The sequence below is a fragment of the Panthera uncia genome, chromosome B4 (genome assembly GCF_023721935.1).
Source record: "Panthera uncia isolate 11264 chromosome B4, Puncia_PCG_1.0, whole genome shotgun sequence".
NCBI classification, from domain to species: Eukaryota; Metazoa; Chordata; class Mammalia; order Carnivora; family Felidae; genus Panthera; species Panthera uncia.
Genome location: NC_064809.1, coordinates 87,395,767 through 87,419,375, shown reverse-complemented (window position 1 = coordinate 87,419,375; position 23,609 = coordinate 87,395,767). Strand labels below are relative to the sequence as shown.

The following is a 23,609-nucleotide window of genomic DNA, read 5'->3' as shown; positions in this document are numbered from 1 at the left end:
TCATTTTATTTATAACATATAAAAAAAAAAAAAAAAAAAAAAAAAAAAAAAAAAAAAATTAACTGCCAACATTTAAAATCAGGACATTTTTTTCCTTTAAAAAAAAAAAAAAAGATTTATTTATTTATGTGATCTCTATACCCAATCTGGGGCTTAAACCCATGACCCCAAGATCAAGAGTCACACACTCCACCAACTGAGCCAGCCAGGTGTCCCCAGGGTTTTTAATAAAATCTGTACTTCCAGCTTCCCTTGAGAACAGGAAGATTGGGCAATGAATCTGGTGAATCTGAGTAGTGACTCTCCTCTTTAGACGGGGTACTTCCTCTCCTGTCCTCCTGTCTCCAGTGGCCAATCATTTTCTTTTCTATGACTGGCCTCTAGAGATTTTGGAGTTCAGGACCCCTGATTTAAAATTTTCAAAAGATTGTTTTTAGGAATAATTTTTAGTATATTCAAACTCTTTCCCAACAGAATCAAGTCTCTGAAATAAATAACTTAAGGAACCAGAAATATACCTCAGAAATATTCCTCAGAAATATACCAAATGAATTCAACTGAATTACAACTAGTAGAATTGATTCATTAGATTAACAAATGGCAAATTTTACTCACTACGTTCTGCTTTGTCTTTTTTGAACTGATAGTAAATCTCTGTGATGCAATTTAGCAGGACTTGTAGCTTTTCTACACTATATAAGAAAAAAAATCCAAGTAAATTATATAAGTCAATGTGAAAAAGGACATTTAATAATAAGAGCAGAAACTACCAATAAAGTTCTATAACCTACTGTCTATCTTTTGGATGAGTGCCTTCTTGATGGGCCCACATGTCTGCCAACAATCCACCTGGAGATAATCTGCTTTCGATATCCTGAAGACTGGTTTCTATTGTTCCCTGAGAACTGGAAAGCTAAATAAAACCAGTGGGTTCAGATGCAGATCAGCAAAATACAGAAACAATAATCAGAATACCATGAGATCATGACCTGAGCCAAGGCAGGCTGCTCAACTGACTGAGCCACCAGGTGCCCTGCCCCCCCTTTTTAAGAATAATGTTTATTTATTTGAGACAGAGAGAACAAGCAATCAAGTGAGCTGGGGAAGGGAAGAGAGAGAGAGAGAGAGAGAGGGAGAGAGAATCCCAAGCAGGCTCCACACTGTCAGGGTGAACTCATGAACAAGATCATGAGCTGAGCTGAAATCAAGAGCTAGACGCTTAACGACTTAAGCCACCCAGGCGCCCTGAGCATTATGGATTTTAAAGGGAGACTTGAGAGAGACTTTACAGAGAAAAGGACTTAAAGCAAAGTAGGCACTTGGAAACATCATGAAGAACTTCATGTCAGCAAGGGAATTTAAATATTGTAAATAGTTCCTAAAGATGGGAAAAGGCTACTCCTTCTCTGGAAATCCTTTAGGTATATCATCTTTCTAGGAAAACTGAGATCTAATCTGACTAGCAAAGGAATAGGTTATGAGCCAATGACTGTCATAATTGTGTAAATACTCACTCTCAACAATTTGGTGTGTATGTCTGAAATTTCACCTAACTCTGCTGCTTCTAGGTTGATCTTCATCAACTTTTCGTATCTGTATGAAAACAAGCATGGAAAAATTCAATGAGCATAATGAATATACAGATTTTTGAATATAAAGATTTTAAAAGATGTTTTATAAATTATACCTGAGTTTTTATTATCGTAACTATTTAAGAATAAAATATTGAATGCAAAGCCTACAAGCAACAGATTCCAAGAAAACTTGATGTCTGTAAAGAAGGAATTTTATATACTCCTACTTATAAATTTTTATACAAAATATAAAAGACAACTTCATTTCCAACAGTCTTACGCCATGATAATGGTCAAACTACTAGATTACAGATTGGAGGTCATACTGAATTCAATTATTATATTTTCTCTGCAGTACAAATAATACAGCCTAAAAAGAGAGAAGTCTAAAATATTGTTTCAAAACAGTCTCAGGGATAAGATTAATAAGTAAGAGTAAACTAAAAGTAATCCCCAAATTCTACAACTACTAAAATACAGTTCTAGAACACCTCTTCCCGCTTCCTTTGTTGACTGTAGGTTCTATATCTTCCTATTCAGAGTGTCTGCTTTGCAAAATTAAAAACTGAGACGTTTCTGTCAGATTACCTCTTCCTTTGTAAGGGGAAGGAGAAATGTCGCCAAATGTTCACTTCGTACTGAGACAACTAAATAATTTTGGCTTTGTGAGGAAGTAACTCCATCGAAAGTGGGGGCTCGACTCAAACACTTGCATAGCATGTTCTACTACGCCAAGGATAACGACGTAAGTGAATGTTTAACATTTTCACCACTATTAGTAAGGAAGTAATCTACTTACACTTTCACAGTTTTTTCAATGTTTCTGATGCAGAAATCCAGTGTGATCACAACTTCTGTCTTTTTGTGAACAGTTTCATTATAATCATCTTTAACTAATTCTCTAAAAAATAATAATACCCTCATTAGTTTACCTAAGGAATGATTTGTTTCCTCTTGTCCATCACTAATTACACTGCTGTTACTACTCTTCAGACAAGTTTATTAACAGTCTTATATTATGAAAGCCAATTCATTTTTGTCCCCCTTGGCCTGAGTCTCACCAATTCACTTTTTATTACTGCAAGCATCTCTGTGACCCTTATACATATCTAGGGCACGGGCCATTAGTTACTACTTATTGGGTTAACAGTTTAGAAATCTAAGGCATTAAAATTATATTAAACAGTGTAAACTAAACTACAATCATACAAATAAGCCATATGTGTTATGCTTTATACCACCAGAATTAATTTTTACTGCTCATAAATTATGATCTCTGAAGAAGGAGGATGACATAATTAATAATAAAACTGGAGGGCTTTTGGTCTACACTAAGGGTCAACAAACTAAGGCCTGATGTTTGCTTTTGCTAAGAATGATACTTATATTTTTAAAGGCTGTAAAAATAAATAAATAAATAAATAAATAAATAAGAGACCTTATATGGCCCACAAAGTCTAAAATATTTACTAACTGGCAATCCCTATCAAAATACCACCAAGCATTCTTCACAGACCTGGAACAATCCTAAAATTTGTATGGAACCAGAAAAGACCCCGTATAGCCAAAGCAATCTTGAGAAAGAAAATCAAAGCTGGAGGCATCACAATTCTGGACTTCAAGCTGTAACCATCAAGACAGTATGGTACTGGCACAAAAACAGACACACAGATCAATGCAACAGAATAGAGAACCCAGAAATAGACCCACAAACGTATGGCCGGCTAATCTTTGACAAAGCAGGAAAGAATATCCAGTGGAAAGAAGTCTCTTCAGCAAATGGTGCTGGGAAAACTGGGCAGCGACATGCAGAAGAATGAACCTGGGACACTTTCTTACACCATACACAAAAATAAACTCAAAATGGATGAAAGACCTCAATGTAAGGCAGGAAACAATCAAAATCCGAGAGGACAAAACAGGCAACAACCTCTTTGACCTCAACCACAGCAACTTCTTACTTGACATGTCACCCAGAGGCAAGGGAAACAAAAGTGAAAATGAACTATTGGGACCTCATCAAGATAAGACGCTTCTGCACAGAGAAACAATCAGCAAAACTAAAAGGCAACTGACGGAACGGGAGAAGATATTTGCAAACGACATATCAGATAAAGGGTTAGTATCCAAAATCTATAAAGAACTTATCAAACTCAACACCCAAAAACAAATAATCCAGTGAAGAAATGGGCCAAAGACATGAATAGACACTTTTCTAAAGAAGACATCCAGATGTCCAACCGACACATGAAAAAATGCTCAACATCACTCATCATCAGGGAAATACAAATCAAAACCACAATGAGATACCACCTCACGCCTGTCAGAATGGCTAAAATTAACGACTCAGACAACACGACTATTGGTGAGGATGCATAGAAAGATGATCTCTTTTGCATTGTTGGTGGGACCACAAACTGGTGCAGCCACTCTGGAAAACAGTATGGAGGTTCTTCAAACAATTAAAAATAGAACTACCCTCTTACCCAGCAATTGCACTACAGTACAGAAAGAGCCCAAATGTCCATCAATAGATGAACGGATAAAAGAGATATGGTATATATATATACAACGGAGTACTACTCGGCAATCAAAAGAATGAAATCTTGTCATTTGCAACAATGTGGGTGGAACTAGAGTGTATTATGCTAAGCAAAATAAGTCAGAGAAAGATAAATATCTTATGATTTCACTCATATGAGGAATTTAAGATACAAAACAGATGAACATAAGGGAAGGGAAGCAAAAATAACGTAAAAACAGAGAGGAAGATACACCATAAGAGACTCCTAAATACAGAGAACAAGTTGAAGGTTGGTGGTGGGGTGTTGGGTGGGAGGAAGTGCTGAGGGGGTACTGGGCATTAAGGAGGACTCTGGGATGAGCACTAGGTGTTACTAAGTGATTAATCACTAAATTCTATTCCTAAAAAAATATATTTTGATTAAAAAAAATTAACAACAAAGGAGTATGAGAGACAGGAGCTCAAGTTCATAGACCACCAGAGGCTTTCTTTGGTCACTCTCTGTCTCTTTGGATCCTTTTAATTTTGGTTAATTAGCAGGGCAAATATCCCCCATACTTAGCGGCAGAGAGCTGTATTTCTAATACAAAACTGTTGTGTTTGAAACATGGAACAGACACAGATTTCAAATAAAGTCCTTTATTGGTGGAAAAAAAAAAAAGGGGAAAAAAATTACTAACTGAAAAAGCTTGCCAGCAGTGGTCTACATTAAAAACCATTTTCAGGGTGCCTGGGTGGCTCAGTCAGTTAAGCATCCGGCTTCGGCTCAGGTCATGCATGATCTCACAGCTTGTGGGTTTGAGCCCCACATCGGGCTCTGTGCTGACAGTTCAGAGCCTGGAACCTGCTTCGGATCCTGTGTCTCCCTCTCTCTGTCTGCCCCGCCCCTGCTCTCTCTCTCTCTCTCAAAAAATAAACATTAATTTTTTTTTTAATTTTTTTTAACGTTTATTTATTTTTGAGACAGAGAGAGACAGAGCATGAACGGGGGAGGGGCAGAGAGAGAGGGAGACACAGAATCGGAAGCAGGCTCCAGGCTCTGAGCCATCAGCCCAGAGCCCGACGTGGGGCTCGAACTCACGGACCGTGAGATTGTGACCTGAGCTGAAGTCGGACGCTCAACCGACTGAGCCACCCAGGCACCCCCAAAAAATTTTTTTAAATAAAAAAATTAAAAAAAAAACCCATTTTCAAAAAAAACCCCAAACCAAAAACCAAAGCAAAACAAAAAACTATTTTCTCATGACTTATTAAACCAAAAGTTAATAGGTAAAAGGAATAAAAGCTTCACGGAGCAGTGACTGTGGTACATAACAAGAACAAGAGAACACGAGAGCTGTTAGTTACAATGCCACAAAAGTAAATGGAGTCAACACTCAGATTTTTCCAGAAATTATTTAGTAAAAACAAAAAGCCTTCTTAATGGAAAGAGAAAAGCATAGGCTTATAAGCTGGATATGTGAACACCTAAAAAAAAACCCATAAATTTATGAGTTTAACAAAAAAAGTGTCATTCTTTTTTCTTCTTAAAGCACCAGCAGAATGAGAATGATGACATGCTTTCGTAAGAAGGGAAGGATAGGCGTGAGGGAGGTACGTATAAACTGTCACAAGCAGTAGGCCAAAGAGCATTATGATCCCAGGGAACACGAGGCCATTGCTGTGTGTGTATAAAATTCAAAAGCCTTAAATGATGGTGTACAGAAACTAGAGGCATGATGTTCAAGAGAGACCATTTATTTTCCACTTCTATCAGATGGAAAGAACATCTACAAATCATGAAAAGTAAAAAAAAAAAAAAAAAAAAAAGGGGGGGTGCAAATCATATTCATCCACAAAATATTTCTTAGGGTCACTTTCAGGAAAGATAATACTTAATTAATCAATATTCTGACCCAGAGTAACTATATTAACATGATTTACTTAAAAAAAAAAAAAAAAAAAAAAAAAAAAAAACCCAGCTCTTATTGCTTGTCAAGGTGAGTGTGTACTCCACTGTATAATTTATTATACATTTATATGAAGTGTCTCGAATAGGCAAATCTATATAGACAGAAAGCATATGAGAGGTTGCCTGGGGCTAGAATTCTAGAACAAGTCCAGACTATCGTGGATTACAACAATGCCAAAGGCCACCCACCAAGAGAGTGAAATGACAGCTGAGTCAAGTCCTTGGAAAAAGAATTCATTTACCATCACCCTGTACTACAGTGTGGCATAAGTTTTAAAATTCAGATACTATTTGTCCTATGTATCTTACAAGTTGCTGCAGGAATCAAATAAAAAAATAGTTGCTAAATGTTTTGTACACCAAATGTGAAACAAATGTATTATAATATTACAGAAGGGGTGCCTGGCTGGCTCAGTAGGTGGAGCATGTGACTTTGGATCTTGCGGTAGTGAGTTCGAGCCCTACACTGGGTGTAGAGATGACTTAATAAAATCTTTAGGAATGAGCCTGGGTGGCTCAGTCAGTTGAGCATGTGACTCTTGATTGCACCTCAGGTCATGGTCTCACAGTTAGTGGGATCGAGCCCTGTGCTGGGCTCTGCACAGAGCATGGAGCCAGGTTGGGATTCTCTCTCTCCCTTTCTCTCTCTCCCTCTGCCCCCTCTCCTGCTCCCATTCTGTCTCTCTCTTTCTCTCAAAAAAATAAAATTAAAAAAGGAAAGATAAAATCTTTAAAAACCAAACCAAACCAAACAATAAAAAACCCCAAGCACTTGATGCTTCTTAGTCTGAAGAGGTAAAGTATCAATGATGGAGTGGTTACCACTCATTTTCAAATTTCAGTCTATTACTTACATCAACCATCGTATCCCCTTTCGCATTAATTCCTGATAAAGCAGCAAGGTATTGGCAATTTTACAAGCATAACATACAACTCCTGTTATTGCCTAATAAAGAAACACAAATGTCAGTATTTGGTGCAAATTGTGGCACAGGATAAGAAAAACTTTTACAGAAAAATTTTCAAGCTTATATATTTTTATCAGGTTAATTTAAAAACACAAACTACCAATTTCTAAAAGCTAAGGACAGATACAATAAATATTTCAGCCTTAACATGATAATGTTAAACATGTTCTGTCTCAATAGAGAAAATTTTCTTAGGAATTTAACAAAAGATATAAAGAAGAAAAGAGGGGTGCCCAGGTGGCTCAGTCAGTTAAGCGTCTGACTTCGGCTTGGGACATGGTCTCTCATGGTCTGTGGGTTTGAGCCCTGCATTGAGCTCTGTGCTAACAGCTCTGAGCCTGGAGCCTACTTTGGATTCTGGGTCCCCGCCTCTCTCTCTTTGCTCCTCCCCCACTCATGCTCTGTCTCACTCTGTCTCTAAAAATTAAATAAATGTTAAAAAAAAAAAATTAACAAAAAAGAACAAAATAATCTGCATTGGGTAACAATTTTTTTTTTTGAACATTATATTTTTGAGAGACAGACAGGGATAGAGCACGAGCCAAGGAGGAGCAGAGAGAATGGGAAACACAGAATCGAAGCAGGCTCAGGCTCCGAGCTGTCAGCACAGAGACCGACGCAGGGCTCAAACTCACAAACTATGAGATCATGACCTGAGCCTAAGTCGGACATTTAACCGACTGAGCCACCCAGGCGCCCCTGCAATGGATAACAACTTAAATGAATAATTTCCTAAATCGTATAGGCGTATGTAAAGATAATACATTTTATTGCTTCCATTGTTGATAAGATAATTTTAATTCAGATGTTTACATAGTAACTTAATTAAACACTAACCTTAGCCATGCTAGCATCCCCATCTAAATCGTAACGTGGATGTACTTTAGGAAGGGAAACTGAAATATGAAGTAAAAAAATTAAAATCAGAAATAAAGTATTTTGAATAAATTACTATAGCTTTTATATAGCAATCTCTAAATTAAACATTAACATCTACATTACCCCCAAATTAAACATTAGTAACAAAACTCTTTTATGTTCTTTCCTGGTTAAAAAAAAAAATCACTTGAAGCAAAAATGCTCATTCCTTAACAACTAAGAAATTACCCAAAATATTTCTAAGGAGTTTAGTTCTTTTCTTAGATATATTCCAATACAACACAAGCTCAATGCTTCTCTTTAAATCTAAATCAAATCCCAAAGATCCAAACAGAAAAGTAAAAATCTGGGTAATTTTTTTTTTCACCAGTACAATTAATAATTTAAGATTCCAAAATGTAGATCTAATTTTTCATAGACTCCAAAGCCTGACAAAGTGTCCTATTCACAGTGGACACAATAAATATTGGCTCAAACTTGTGATACAAAAGGTTATTTTGAATGTTAGTAAAATACTAAAAGCAGAGAGCTACAGTAAAGTATACATGACAAACTACCATTTTATGACACAAAATATTTAAGGTCAAATTATGTTCCTATAAGGCTTTTCAATTTTATTACTAGTCTCATTCAACTTATTTACAAAATTTTTAAGTTTTTGAAAATTCTACATTACTGTCGTCATCAATCAACTTTATGAAGATGCCAACATTTTTACAGGTCATTTTTTTTTTTTAATGGCTATGAAGAACACTAGAAAAATTCCAACTTACTTTTCTCGTATATCAATCCTATGGTACTCAGAGGTTCCCGACTCACTACAAAGATGGGATTTTCCTCGGTAGTTTTAGGAAAATGCTGTGCCAGTCTTCCAGGTTCTATAACTAAACGTCGTCCTTCATATATAAGTTCTTGATTTGAAGAAATAATTTTGGTTTGTTTATATACCAGTTCATGAAATACAGTAGCACTGTGTGAGAAAAATGCAAAGGGACAACATTACTGGGATGGAGTAGGAAGTAAATCTGTGTGTGGGGGGGGGGGGGGGGAGGTACAACATTTCTTTCTAAGAGATACTTCAGATCATGGCAGGTCTATAGAAACACTGTTTTGTTGATGTGGATACTATAATGTCTATCAAACTGAAAATTGCACAGACCTGTCTATGCAGTAATCCATTCTAGAATACTTTTATGTCTGAACACCTATACTGAATATGTATAAGATACAGGATTCTTCATGTTGAATAATGGGGAGCCAACATAACACAGCACTTTAGAGCAAGGACTCTGGATCAGACTACGTGGGTTCAAATTCCAGTTATACTGACTTGCTGAAACACCTTAAGTTACTTAACACCTCTATGCTGTTTCCTCATCTATAAAACACAAGCGATAGTACCCACCTCACAGAGCTGCTGTGAGGATTAAATGACAAAGAACTCACAGTGGTATCTGTGACGTGACTATAAATATTTGTTGAATGAATTAATACAACCAGGTATTTTCAAAATGATGTTTTAGGGGGAAAAGTAGATTCTCCCTAAACAGATCTATGCAATCAAAGAGACATTTCAGTGGAAAGGCTGTGATCTGGCTCAGGCTTGGGTGGGCTTTTTAATGTTCACATATGTTCTTAAAATGAAATAGTTGCCAACACCTAACTCTGACACAGATTTATTCACGCTATTACATAACAAAATAAAGATGAATAATACACATTTAGTCTAATTTTATATTAATATTATTTTATTCATTATATTGTATTCTTTTATGCTTATATTAACAGTATATTATACATATTACATATTAGTACCTAAAATATTACTTTATCTAATTAATTTTATTCCTGAATACATTAATTGCCAGTAAAGGTTTTATAAGATATCAGAACTGCTATCTGACTCTTGTCAAAACAGACATTAAGGCACGCAGAATGGGTGTAATGTTTTTTCCCCTTCATTTTATTTTTATTTTTTTCAGTACAAAAGGTGTTTTTATTATAGCACAGGGACAGGACCCGAGGGCAGAAAGAGCTGCCCCCTTCATTTTAATTTTTTTTTTAACGTTTATTTATTTTTGAGACAGAGAGAGGCAGAGCATGAACGGGGAGGGGCAGAGAGAGAGGGAGACACAGAATCTGAAACAGGCTCCAGGCAGGCTCCGAGCTGTCAGCACAGAGCCCGACGCGGGGCTCGAACTCACGGACCGTGAGATCATGACCTGAGCTGAAGTCGGACGCTTAACCGACCTAGCCACCCAGGCGCCCTGTGCCCGCCCCCTTCATTTTAAAGAACATTTGAGGTCACTGTAGACTGACATGCAGTTGTAAGAAATAATACACAGTGATACCATATACCCTTCACCCAGTGTCCCCCAATGTTAACATCCTGCATATGATATATTATTATACTATATGAATAGTGTATGTATCCTATCCAGGATATGGATACTGATATAATCCACCTATGATATTCAGATTTCCTTAGCTTTACATGTAAGTGTGAGTGTATTTAGTTAAATGCAGTTCTATCACATAGGTAGATTTTTTTTTTCTAATATAGGTACAATGTGTTTTTGTTTAGGTAAAACAAATGATTACTTCTCCAGCACCTAATAAGGGGTTTATGCCACATATGCAAATAATAACTATGCTAGCTATATTTAAGACTTATGCTTTAATGTTTTTTAAATGATAGGATAGTACTTGTAAATTTTTTTCTTTTTCTTTTTTTTTTTTTTTTTTTGTAAGTCGGCTCTATGCCCAACATGGGGCTTGAACTCAGGGTCACATGGTCTACTGACTCAGCCAGGTGACCCTGACCATAATACTCTTAATAAAACCTAGCCCATTTATGGATTTGTGGATGTTATTTGTGGTTATGTGATTATGTAAGAGAGAAGGCACAGAAACAAAAATAGTCTTGTAAAAGTTTCAGTTTAAGAACAAGCTAATTTACCTGTATATTTTATAAAAGTAGAAAATTGATCTTTTTACTCCAAAAATAAGCAAAAAAGAATTTAGTAAACACTCAAACATAATTTCCCATCCAAGTACTAACCAGGCTCAAACATAATTTCCTAAGTGAGAAGTGGGTAGGTACTTTTAGAGAAGCTGAGACATCTTTTCCATTTCCTCTTCTAATTTAGGAAAATAATTACAAAACAAAACACAACATTATGATACAGGATGAAAACATAAAGAGGTACTTACGTATTGTAGCTATGAATATAAATCTTATGAGCTGTCATTTGTTGCAGTGAAAAAACATGAATTATCATCCGATGAAGTATATCACTAGTTTCTGCAAAAAACTGGTCAAAACCCCAACACTTTTCCTGATCTGCCTCAAGGATGTTTGCAAGAACAGGGGTAAGTAGAACTTGAAGGCCCCTAAAATAGTATTGAGAAAGTTACTTGAAGAGTGAATGTTACATTCTGTCCAGATACAAAACCATAATATTTACCAACAAATCAAAGGAATTGCTATTACTTAGATTAATTTAAGATTTAAAAAAATCTGCCAACTTTTCAGAATGTCAGGTAACCTTGGTTTAAAATTACCTGTCAATGCATCAGGAGTTATGGTATTTTTTGAAAAGTTTGTTTGTTTATTTAGAGAGAGAGAGAGAGAGAGAGAAAGAGAGAGAGAGAGAGAATATTCCAAGCAGGCTCTGTGCCACCAGCACAGAGCCTGATGTGGGACTCAAATTCACGAACTGCAAGATCATAACCGGAGCCGAAACCAAGAGTCTGACGTTTAACCAACTGAGCCACCCAGGTGCCCCTGGGGTTATGGTATTTTTATGTTAACTTATCTTTTATTGATTATTCTCTTTGATTCGTCCCTTCCCAAGTTTTCTCATTTTCCAAACACAATCTATATATGTATATATACATGGCTATCCAGGTGAGATCAGTTGATTAGAACCAGGCAGTTATGAGGATAAGATAATGGTTTAATTTCAGGGTTTTTAGTGTCATTTGGTTTTTTTTTTTTTTAAGTTTATTTATTTTTGAGAGAGAGTGTGAGAGTGAGGGAGGGGCAGAGAGAGAGAGAGAGAGAGAGAGAGAGAGAGAGAGAGAATCCCAAGCAGGCTCTATGCTAACAGCACAGAGCCCAATGTGAGGCTCGAACTCCCGAACCATGAGATCATGACCTAAGCTGAAATCAAGAGTCAGATGCTTAACTGACTGAGCCATCCAGGGCCCCCCCCTCCACCTTTTTAAAAAAGAGTTTATTTATTTTGAGAGAAAGAGAGAGAGAATGGGGAGGAGCAGAGAGAGAGGGGAGGGGAGAGAGAATCTTAAGCAAGCTCTGTGCTCTGTGCATTTAGCAGGGCTTGAACACAATGAGCCGTGAGCATGACCTGAGCCGAAATCAAGAGTTAGATGCTTACCTGATTGAGCCACCTAGGCGCCCAAGGTCAGGCATCCCTTTAATGTCTATTTGTCCATCTACTTATCTAATCAATCTATCAATCTATTTATTTATTTATTTTTGAGAGAAAGTGCACGGGCCTGAGCTGGGAAGGGGCAGAGGGAGAAGGGGACAGAGGATCCAAAGTGGGGACTGTTTCCACAGCAGAGAGCCTGATGTGAGGCTCAAACTCAAGAACTACGAAATTCAGACGCTTAACTGACTGAGCCACCCAGGCACCTCTAATGTCCTTTTAATATGCTTCTCCAATATATAATTTTTTTAAGTTTACTTATTTTTGAGAGACAGAGAGCAAGCGGGGGGGGGGGGGGGGACACGCAGAGAAACAAGGAGAAAATCCCAAGCAAGTTCCTTGCTGTTAGTGCAGAGCCCGATTTGGGGCTCAATTTCCCAAACCATGGGATCACGACCTGAACCAAAATCAAGAATTGGAAGCTTAACCAACTGAGCCACCTAGGGTGTCCCTCAAATATATAATTTTTAATGCTGAATTTATATGCCTTTTGTAGTATACTGCTATTTTTTTTGAAGTATACTTCTTCAGTAAGTAAAATTAATGTAATTGTCTGACAATCAATTAGTGCCAATTCAACTAGAGATAATCTTTGACTAGTAGGCTTAGGTTGTTTTTTTAAGTTTTAAAAATGTTTTTATTTATTTTTGAGACAGAGAGAGACACAGCATGAGCAGGGGAGGGGCAGAGAGAGAGGGAGACACAGAATCTGAAGCAGGCTCCAGGCTCTGAGCTGTCAGCAGAGCCCGACGTGGGGCTCACATACTGTGAGATCATGACCTGAGCTGAAGTCAGATGCTTAACCAACTGAGCCTCCCAGGCGCCCCTTGTAGGCTTAGATTAAAAAAAAAAAAAAAAAAAAATGGAAGGACCTTTTTTCTTTCTCATGCTTTCAATGAATTACACAATATATTCAAATAGACTCTCAATTATGGAATTTCAAATAGTTTTAAAAATATATTCTTGGGGCACCTGGGTGGCTCAGTCGGTTAAACATCAAACTTCAGCTCAGGTCATGATCTCATGGTTCATGGGTTCGAGCCCCGCATAGGGCTCTGTGCTGACAGCCTGGAGCCTGCTTCAGATTCTGTCTCCCTTTCTCTCTCGGCCTCTCCCCTACTTATGCTCTCTCTCAAAAATAAAAAATAAACATTAAAAAAAAAGTAAAAAAAAATACATTCTTGACTATATAGCAGACACTGGAAAAAATCTTTGTTAAGAGTTTTTAAAGTAGGTAGTGGAGATCTTATTTTTTTTTTTATTTTGGACAGAGAGAAAGAGAGTGCACATACAAGCGGGAGAAGGGGGCAGATGGCAGGGAGAGGAGTGGAGGGAGAGAGAATCTTAAGCAGGCTTCATGTTCAGCGTGGAGACTAACACACATGGCCTAGAGCCATGACCTGAGCCAAAATCAAGAGTCGAATGTTCAACCGACTGAGTTGCTCAGGTGCCCTAGTAGTGGATATTTTAAGTTTTGACTAACAGGTATCTATTCTCCCTCCTTTTGTAAGAGAATCCATACCTCTCCTCTACTATCTCCCTGTGCAGAGATGGGCATGACAGCCAGGTATGGTTATTATGGTTAGTTGGAGGTGAGCAGGTGATAGCATGCAGGTTAGTGAAGTGAGAATCAACCTAGAAGTCTTTGCTCAAACTATCAGGCAAGAAAGTCTGTCTTCCCACTGGGCTTTCAAAGCTTTGAGAGTGTGAGTCTGGGAATGGTAGCAGCCACCTTGCGGCTGACCTAAAGTAAAAACAAATCAGACAGAAGCAGACCTGAACAATTTGAAGAGACCAAGTCTTGATGACACAGTCTGAGTCCAAGGATTCAGCTGGGCTTTGAGTCACATACATATGTATACTTTTAATTACAAGGCCAATCTATATCCTTCTTTACTTAAACCAGCTGACTTAGGTTTTTCTCCCTTGTTATCAGTCTTGGCTAATACATATAAGAAGTGATGGTTATCTTTTTTTATAGTTGCTTTATTTTTGATAGTCGCTTTCACTGCTGATTTGTAGTACTTGAAGTCCTTACTATTAAAAAAACCCCGTAAGATTATATGATATGTTTTCTGTTACCTAAGCAATTTATATCAAAGAATTTATAATTCAGTATGCTCAAGACTAATTAGGCAGGTTAAGACCTGCTACCCTCCTGAAATATGTAATCTGTAGTTCAGATTGTCAAATTACTGATTCTAAGTTTCAGCAATTATTAAAAAGCCAGTGTTCCTGACGCCTTTACATTTTATGTTTTGCCTGAGATTCCAAAAATGAGTATTTTCTAAATCAAAAGTTAACACAAATCACTATGACAATATGCAATTTCTGTTCCCGAATGAAATGAATGTCTCTTCATAATGCTGGCTGCATGACCCAATTTTGTTTTGGAGACTTCTTTAAACAACACACAAAAATGAAACTGTCAGAATAGTTTTCAAAAATGATTTTAGAATTAGAACTCTTAGTTTAAATGAATTTCGCAGACATTGAAATATAAAATGATAGGTGATATTTTATTAGCTTATATAGATGATTTAAATAATAATATTCAATATTTAAAATATTAAATATTTAAATTCTTTCTTTTTTTTATATGTAGAAAATCATACAAAAAGCACCCACAAATTATAATAGGTAGTTAAGCCAGTAAATCATAACCTGTATTACTTGTGGATTATATAACTGCCATACTCAGGAAAAATGGAAGTTAATTCAATAATCAGAAATTCTATTCTTTCTTCTTTCTTTCTCACTCTCTCTCCTTCTTTCTGAGAGAAAGAGTGTGCATGCACGCATGAGCAGCAGAAGGGCAGAGAGGGAGAGACAGAATCCCAAGTAGGCCCCACACTGTCAGTGTGGAGCTGGATGTAAGGCTTGATCTTATGAACTATGAGATCATGACCTGAGCCAAAATCAAGAGATGGATGATTAATTGACTGAGCCACCCAGGAACCCCAGGAATCAGAAATTCTGAATATTGATGAGTGTTTTGGCTTTATTTCCAGAGTAAAATCTAAAATAATTTACTCTCTACTTCTAATTTCTTTCTCCTTAAATTTTTCTTTGTGATAACAGAATTCATGTCTGACAATAATAACGTTTCTGAGTTCTGGCTACTAAGTTAAAAAAGACCCATCTGAACATTTGGAATGCTGAAAAATGTAGTAGAAAACTATTAATTCTTACCTTTTCAATAATATGAGTACTTTTTAAAAATGAAGATAATACTAAATTTCTCGAGTGTTTGGGGCACCTGGGTGGCTCAGTAGGTTAAGTGTCCACTCTTGCTTCCAGCTCAGTCATGATCTCAGGGTCATGAGATCGAGCCTCACATCAGGCTCTGTATTGAGCACAGAGCCTGCTTAAGATCGATTCTCTCTCTCTCTCTCTGCCTCTGCCCCTCTCTGCCACTCACTCTCTCTCTCCAAAATAAAAAAATTAAACAAAACTAAATAAACCTCTTGAGGGTTTGTTTTTTAGAACTCTAGTTATTCCTATCTGTATCACCATTCCTATCTGTATCTAGTTATTCCTATCTGTATCATCTGTATCTGTATCACCATCCATCAATATGGATGATCAATATAAAAGATACAAAGGTCCCTAAGCTGGATTCCTACACTGGACAGAATTCTAAGACTAATGATTAGCAATCCTGAAAATGTATGCCTTCTGCCCTAACAGACCTCTGGCAAAATTACGCATATAGATCAGAATCCATCTTTACATTGCCACAAAGACTAAAATCACCTATCAAAGCACATCTAAAACATAGTAAAATCTTAAAAACAACAACAACATAGAAACAAAAAAACCCCAAACCAAACTACACTTAAGTATCTGTGACTTTACTCATTGAAGATCCCAAACACCAAAGTGCAAAAAAAGAAGAGCTGCATACACCACACTGACCGAGAAAGACTGCAAGAAATAGGCATGTCTCCACTCCAGTCGATTGGTCCATTTTCTGCTTTCTGTACTCCAGATATTGCACCAGAAGGCTTTCCAGTAATTATTTTATACCTTGGGAGGAATAGATGGAGAATAAATTAAGCAGTTCCTCATTGCAGAGCCTATCAATGGGCTTTGCAAAAATATTTCCTCAGTTGCACCTACAATTATCTACTAGACGAAACTTTGTGATTGATGTTCAGAGGATCCATAAAACAATCAAAATACTTTGAATCTGACTGACTGAAGTAGAATAGTGGTTGTACGATTATTTTATATATGCCATAATTAATTTTCATTGGGATCTCAGAGTGCCATATAACAGCAGCTTGATGTTCACAACAAAAATATTAATTTTTTCCATCTGAAAAAATCGAGCAAACACAAAAAAAGTTATGTTACAGAATATCTCTAGGCCATTAAAATCCCTTTTACCCAAATTATCCACAGGCAGTCAACTGGACTGTGAAATCACTGCAGAATGAACAACAGCCTGATTTTTTTTTAAAGAAGACAAAACTATACACAGCATAGTATCAGAAAGATTCTTTGCATACTGAAAAAATATATACACATACAGGAATAGGTGTGTGTACCAAAATTAAAAGCCAAATTGAATTTGATCCTTGAGGTAGGTGATAAAAATAAAGATGACCGGAAGAAAGAGATGGATGGGGAAGCAAAAGAATACTATAAAAGATGCAGCAAGTCAATAAAAGCAGCCTCTTAGGTTTCAGCACTTTCCTAAACAAAACCTGAGAGTGAGGGAGAAATAAAAGTTCATGCCTTCTGGAATACTTTCATCCAGGTGAAAATGTGAAACCTAATATAGCTGTCTTCGATGAATTTATAGATATTATTTTGGGCATAATTTTTTGTTTGTTTAATGTCTACATAAATGTGCTCTGAGAAAAATCATTTTTTCTCTAAAAAGTACAACAAACCAGTAGTACCACTGATTTGGATCACTTGCCTCTTTCCTAAAGAGGCAGCTGGGGTTTCGGCCTTAACAGAGTTTTCACAGAAGAAGGAAATTAATAAAAATAAGGTACACTCACATGAGAAAGGTCTGACTGTGGAGGAGTAAGTAGAGATATGTGAGTTTCATGCAAGAAAAAAGAAATGAATAGAATGAAAACAGAATCCTTAAAGGAGTGCTTAACATTCTTAGAAAAGCTTTACTAATGTTGATAAGATCCATATAAAAGTACATTGACAACATGTAAATGAGACACTGAGGGGGCAACACAGCTATAATGTGAGGCAGATGCATCCTTTGATAGTAAAACAAGTGTTATTACTACTTCAAGCACCTCTCAATGTTCATTATCAGTGTTCCCCAAAACCAGAGTTTCTGTGCATATAAAGAAAGAAAACTCTTCTAATGGTGTATCTGTGCACATGATGACAAAGTTATCAGGTATTTCTAGTTGCTGATGGGTCACATGTTTCCTTTATTAGGAAGCATCATGCTTTTATTTAATCCATTTTTAGGACAGCAAGAAATGCCTCAAAAGCTTTAAAATGTATGTACGACAATAAAAACATGGTAAACTATTAGGCGCAACTTATGTTCAATGAGAAAAACACAAATTTACTCTCAGCCTTCATTAATGAAGAGATTTTACAAAATGGACGCTGCTGCAAAAGCAGGCTCAAAATGATGTTACACCAAAATCATCACTATAGTAATGGATGTCTTCTTCCCATGAAGAGGTGCTCTGTCCTTGCTGAAAACAGGTAGATATCCAGGTTTTAGCAAAAGTCATTATATCAGCTGGTTTTACCTCCTGAAATCAACAAACAGAAAAATATGCTTTTCCCTCAATTTCCTGAGATGAGATTAAAGACTGTATTTTTACAGTTGTGATTATTTAAGTCGTATTTGCTTACAAAAGGCCTGGTCAAATATAAAGGTCTGAGGGAAAAGGTAAGATTTAAAGAATGATTGGATACACTGGGCTGTCAGTGAGTTACTGTCCCCAAACATTCTCTAAACAACATTCATAACCTCGTAAGTTTATGTGTGCGTGGATTGGCTGTTTCTCAGGAAGCAAGGTCATTCGCTAATTTCTCTCACAATAAAAAGGTGTGTGGTCAGTGTACAGATGTTATATAATAAATTTCACATCTAGAATTCCATCTCTTTTCCTCCATTATTTGGTTTACAACAGTGATTTTACACACAGCAACTATTTTCTAATAATTATGGCAAAACATAAAGGTATAATGTACTAGTAAAATGCATTCAGTCTTTGGACTGAAACCACAACATTAGAAAAAAATTTAATAGTATATTAAATGTTATTTTTGAAATGGTAAAAGAAATCAGATCAGTTCAGGGTAAAAATTTTATTTCTTTTACATCTGGTAATGGTTCTGGTACTCCACAGAAGTACAATTTTTTTCAGTTACATAAAAGAAAATCCCTGATAAGTAGTACACAAAAAGAAATAAACATATATAACATTTCTGAAATATAATCCAGAAAGCAGTGTATTTTTAATGATGGGCCAAAGACTGGATGCCATTTACACTTTGTACGTAAGATATTTTAACACAATAAGAAAAATTATGCCTAAGCACTTTATAAGGCTGCACTCTTATTCAAAACCAAATAGCTTAAAATATCAGAAATGATGGCTAAATCAATTTTCATTAGCATATACCTCTAACATATGACAAAACAAAATAAAAAAAAAGTACACTTTAAAAATTATTTCTAATTTTAGATGGAGAAATCACTTACATCACTTCCTTATTCCTACGTGGCCCTTCAAATGGTCTGAACGGCAGTGATCCAGTAGCTGCATGGTAAAACGTTACCCCAATGCTCCAAAGATCAACTGTTGCTCCGTATTTCTTCTGATGATCTTTTCTTAGCACTGCTCTCTCATACATATCAGGATGCTTAAAAAAAAGGATGAAGGAACTAACTTGTGTTCTATGGTATTACACACAAATGGGTATTTAATAATGCCTACAAAGTCCTTCATATTTCCCTAATAATTTCACTTTCCCAACCTGAAAAGACTACTTCATGTCGTCTTTTCCCTCCTCAAACCTCCAACACCACCCCCTTTTGACTCTCAATTTCAATGACCTCACTTTGTCTTTCAATGAGGAAATGTAAGCAAAAGAGATCAATTCTCCCTTATGCTTTTTACCAAACACCAACCTTCTTGAATGTGTCTAGACTCTAGGCCTACTTTCCAGTTATGATGGAACTAGTCCTATCAAGGGCTAACTTTTCCATCTGTGCTACGGAACCCATACTACTAATGTCTCGCCAATTCCAGAAATCAATTCCTGCAATTACCCTTTTTATTTTATGCATCAATTTCCTCCTACTGGATCAGTCCTTTTAGCTTACATACATGCTTTAAGATCTCCTATTTTTTAAAAACCTAAATTGACCTCACGACCCTTTCTAGCAATGACCCAATTCTCTTTCCCACGATAGCAAAACTTCTCAAAGTAGCTGTCCACACTTATAACTACCTTATTTCTTCATCTCCCAAGGAGGCCTATGGTATTAATTACCCATATACTTTAACTCCCAAAACTATTTCCTGCCCTGAGCTCCAGATTCACATATTCTACTGTTTTCCTGAATGTCTAAAAAGTAGCTCAAACTCGGGGTGCCTGGGTGGCTCAGTGTGTTGAGTGTCTGATGTCAGCTCAGGTCATGATCTTTCAGATTGTGAGTTCGAGCCCTTCCATTGGGCTCGCTGCTATCAGTACAGAACCTGCTTTCCATCCTCTGTCTCCCTCTCTCTCTCTACCCCTCCCCCACTCACGCTCTGTGTCTCAAAAGTAAATGAACATTAAAAAAAAAGTAGCTCAAACTTCACATGTCCAAAATAGACTCTTCTTGGTCTTGCTCTCAAACCGGTTTCTTACTAATCTTTATCCCCTAAGTAAGCTGTACCACCATGTATCCAGTTACTTATTCCCCAAACCTATCAGGTGGCCTTGACTCCTTTTTTCTCATCTCTTAAATGCAATCCATCAGAGCAAGTCATAAGGACTCCAAGATAAAAATTAAATTTTTTAGAATTATTTCAGAGGACTAGTCTGACTGGGTTGATTGGGGATCTAGTAGGCCAGACAAGTAACTAATATGATGTTAAACACATGACTTTAAGTCCAGAAGACGCTACACTACAGATGTATGGAGTACAGATAAATTCTTTTTAATTAAAAAAATTTTTTCTTTAATGTTTATTTTTGAGAGACAGAGAAAGACAGCGTGAGTGGGGGAGGGGCAGAGAGACAGGGAGACAGAAAAACGGAAGCAGACTCCAGGTTCTGAGCTGTCAGCACAGAGCCCATTGTGGGGCTCAAACCCACAAGCCCTGAGATCATGACCTGAGTCGGATGCTCAACTGACTGAGCCACCCAGGCGTCACCCACCCCCCCACCCCCCCGGCAATTTTTTTTAATGTTTGTTTATTTATGTTAATTTTTTAAATGTTTATTTTTGAGAGTGAGAAAGAGACACAGTGCAAGTGGAGGAGGGGCAGAGAGAGAGGGAGACAGAATCCAAAGCAGGCTCCAGGCTCCAAACCATCAGCATAGAGCTTGAACCCATGAACCGGGAGATCATGACCTGAGCCGAAGTCAGACACCAAACCAACTGAGCCACCCAGTCGCCCCTATGTTTACTTGTTTTTGAGAAAGAGAGAGAGAGAGAGAGTGTGTGAGCAGGGGAGGGGCAGAGAGAGAGGGAGACACAGAGTCCAAAGCAGGCTCCAGGCTGTGAGCTGTCAGCACAGAGCCCAACGCAGGGCTCAAAGCCACAAACCTCAAGATCATGACCTCAGCTGAAGTCAGACGCTTAAACGACTGAGCCACCCAGGCACCCCTGGAGTACAATAAATCTTATATGACATGGCTTAGCAGCTTACAGGTCTAGACAGAGATTCTGACGGACATTTAGTTCTGCAGAATACCACCAGAAGTCATACTTGCTTAGCCTCCTGACATCTGCCTTCACAGAAGTTACGCACCGAAACTTTAAAATTCTTGGAAGATAAAGCTACAAGAGTGTACTCAGGACCAAAGCAGAGTCATCATCCAAATAAAAACAAATGCTTTACGACATTGTGGCATGTGGCTGTGGCCTAAGAGACTGGGAATGAATGCAGGTAACAAACACTATGGGGAGGGTGCTTCTAAATGATGTGGTCTGTGAATATGACTCCAAAGGGTCACCATCCCTGGATTTTCTGTGTGTATAGCAGGGTGGGAGGTGGGGATGGGGGAATCACTCTTTTGGGAAATACATTTTAATGAGAAATCAAGAGGTGATTAGCATGAGAGGTTTGAAGTGAGTGTCTAAACAGATGTCTACCAGATATATGGGGTCTCAGTGGTTTTGCTGGTTCTGTGGCACAGCATATAAACTACTATCCAAAGAAGCACCAGCCAGACCTTTGACACAGTAGCTGGTACTCAGTGTTTAAATGGTGATGTGAACAGACCAAGAGCACCTGTGTATGCCTGATATCCCCTACCACACGAGGGTGCCAAGCTGGGAAGACAAGATACAGTGTTTCTAGAAGGAGACAGGGAAATTTCCACAAAAGGTGCAATAAATAATTCTCCCACAGAGTGACTAATACTGGCTTAATATACGCTGGTTACACATGATCTCTGCTCATTGGCTCTCTCCTGAATGTGCTACTTGTGTTTGTGTAGGGCTTCATATTGTTGGGCCTGGGCCTCCACATCTGGAATAGGAACATGAGAAGAAAGCTACTGTAAAGCTCTCAGGTTACATTATTAAGATATCCATAACAGGGGCGTCTGGGTGGCTCAGTCGGTTAAGCATCCGACTCTTGATTTTGGCTCAGGCCATGATCTCACGGTTTGTGGGATCATGCCCCACGTCGAGCTCTGTGCTGACAGCATGGAGCCTGCTTGGGATTCTCTCTCTGCCCCTCCCCAGCTTGTGTGCATGTACTCTCTCTCAAAATAAATAAATAAATATTTTTTTAAAAAAGAAAAAAAAAAAGATATCCATCATATTGAAAATGGTGGATGAAAGAATGTTGAAATTTTCTTTGGACTTTTACAAACAAAGGGGAGAAGATTTAACATCTGGTCTAGGAATTCCGAAATGAGAAAAATTTTCATTTAAATATAAATACTTCTAGATTGCTGAGCTTCAGGCTATTATTTATCTCTTTTTATAACTTCTGGTATGCTGTATACGAAAATAGGGCTGGGCATAATCTGAAATAGGAAATAGATTAGAGTAAAATTTCAGCCTAGAGTACAGCATGAACTTGGGAGTTAATTTAATGTTTTGTTTTTTTCCATTTTAAAAGTCTGTTAAGAGGCAAAAGTTAAACAATGATCCTAGGATATGTGAAACATTAATAGTTGATAGTGGACGATCAGCTTCATGAAGGCTGGTGTGTAATGGCTGTTTGTTTTGCTCATCACAGTTACCGGGAAGGGCTACCGGTATTTAGTGGGCAGAGACTAGACGGGAAAGACATCCTGCTGACTAGGGAACAGTTCTGAAAACTAAGCTTCTGATATCCAGCATGACTTCTGAATATTCTGCCAGACATTTGTGGAGGTGGTAAGTCTATTACTCCATCTTATAAATAAATGTAAAATATTTTTGTACACAAAGTATTTTTGTAGCTACAAGAATGTACCTTTATGTAAATCTATTTTGTTTAGTTACAAAATACTAAGAATTATTCACTGGTTTGGAAAATCCTGTCAGTGACACCACCACTTGTGATGTGGGACTCATTAACAGAACATACAAGTTATCACTGCACTTGCGCTGGAAATGGTAATACGTGCAAGTGTAAGCACTGGATTATTTAATTTGTCAGTAAAGTTATTCCTAGACTTTTATGTATTAAATATCTCTGATATTTATTATAAATATTTTCTTTTATATTATTATCGAGGTGATATGCCATTCTCTTAATTAGGCACACGAGTTGATTATATCTAAGAATTTCATTTCAAGACACTGAAGGGAACACTGTAAAACATTTACTACAAAAAGGAAGTGACTGGGGCGCCTGGATGGCTCGGGTGGTTGAGTGTGTCTGACTCTTGATTCTGGCTCAGGTCATGATCCCAGTGTTGTGGGATTGAGCTCTGCGTTGGGCTCCAAGCTAAACATGGAGCCTGCTTAACATTCATTCTTCTCTCTCTCCCCCTCTCCTTTCTTCCCTGTCTCTGCCCCTCTCCCCTGCTGGTGTGTGTGCTCGCTCTCTTAAGAGAGAGAGAGAGAGAGAGAGAGAGAGAGAGAGAGAGAGAGAGAGA

General features: G+C 37.5%; 1 protein-coding gene and 1 long non-coding RNA gene across 3 annotated transcripts in view; one reads left to right on the top strand and one right to left on the bottom strand.

Moving 5' to 3' along the window:
- TBK1 (TANK binding kinase 1) overlaps positions 1–23,609 on the bottom strand; it is a 54,657-nt gene that overhangs the window by 13,400 nt on the left and 17,648 nt on the right. Inside the window, exons 6-15 of the mRNA XM_049625907.1 lie at positions 19,057–19,217; positions 16,269–16,379; positions 11,110–11,289; positions 8,670–8,866; positions 7,855–7,913; positions 6,904–6,995; positions 2,374–2,475; positions 1,515–1,593; positions 792–913; positions 616–692 (exon numbers count right to left, since the gene is read on the bottom strand). Of these exons, the coding sequence (XP_049481864.1) occupies positions 616–692; positions 792–913; positions 1,515–1,593; positions 2,374–2,475; positions 6,904–6,995; positions 7,855–7,913; positions 8,670–8,866; positions 11,110–11,289; positions 16,269–16,379; positions 19,057–19,217 (1,180 nt within the window). The remainder of the gene's footprint in view (positions 1–615; positions 693–791; positions 914–1,514; positions 1,594–2,373; positions 2,476–6,903; positions 6,996–7,854; positions 7,914–8,669; positions 8,867–11,109; positions 11,290–16,268; positions 16,380–19,056; positions 19,218–23,609) is intronic.
- Positions 2,077–23,035, top strand: LOC125919297 (uncharacterized). Of its 2 annotated transcripts, none has more exons than XR_007456712.1 (3): positions 2,077–2,319; positions 11,157–11,268; positions 22,763–23,035. It is a non-coding gene; the product is annotated as an uncharacterized LOC125919297 (long non-coding RNA). The 2 variants fall into 2 exon arrangements; XR_007456711.1 differs by lacking the exon at positions 22,763–23,035 and adding an exon at positions 19,040–19,128.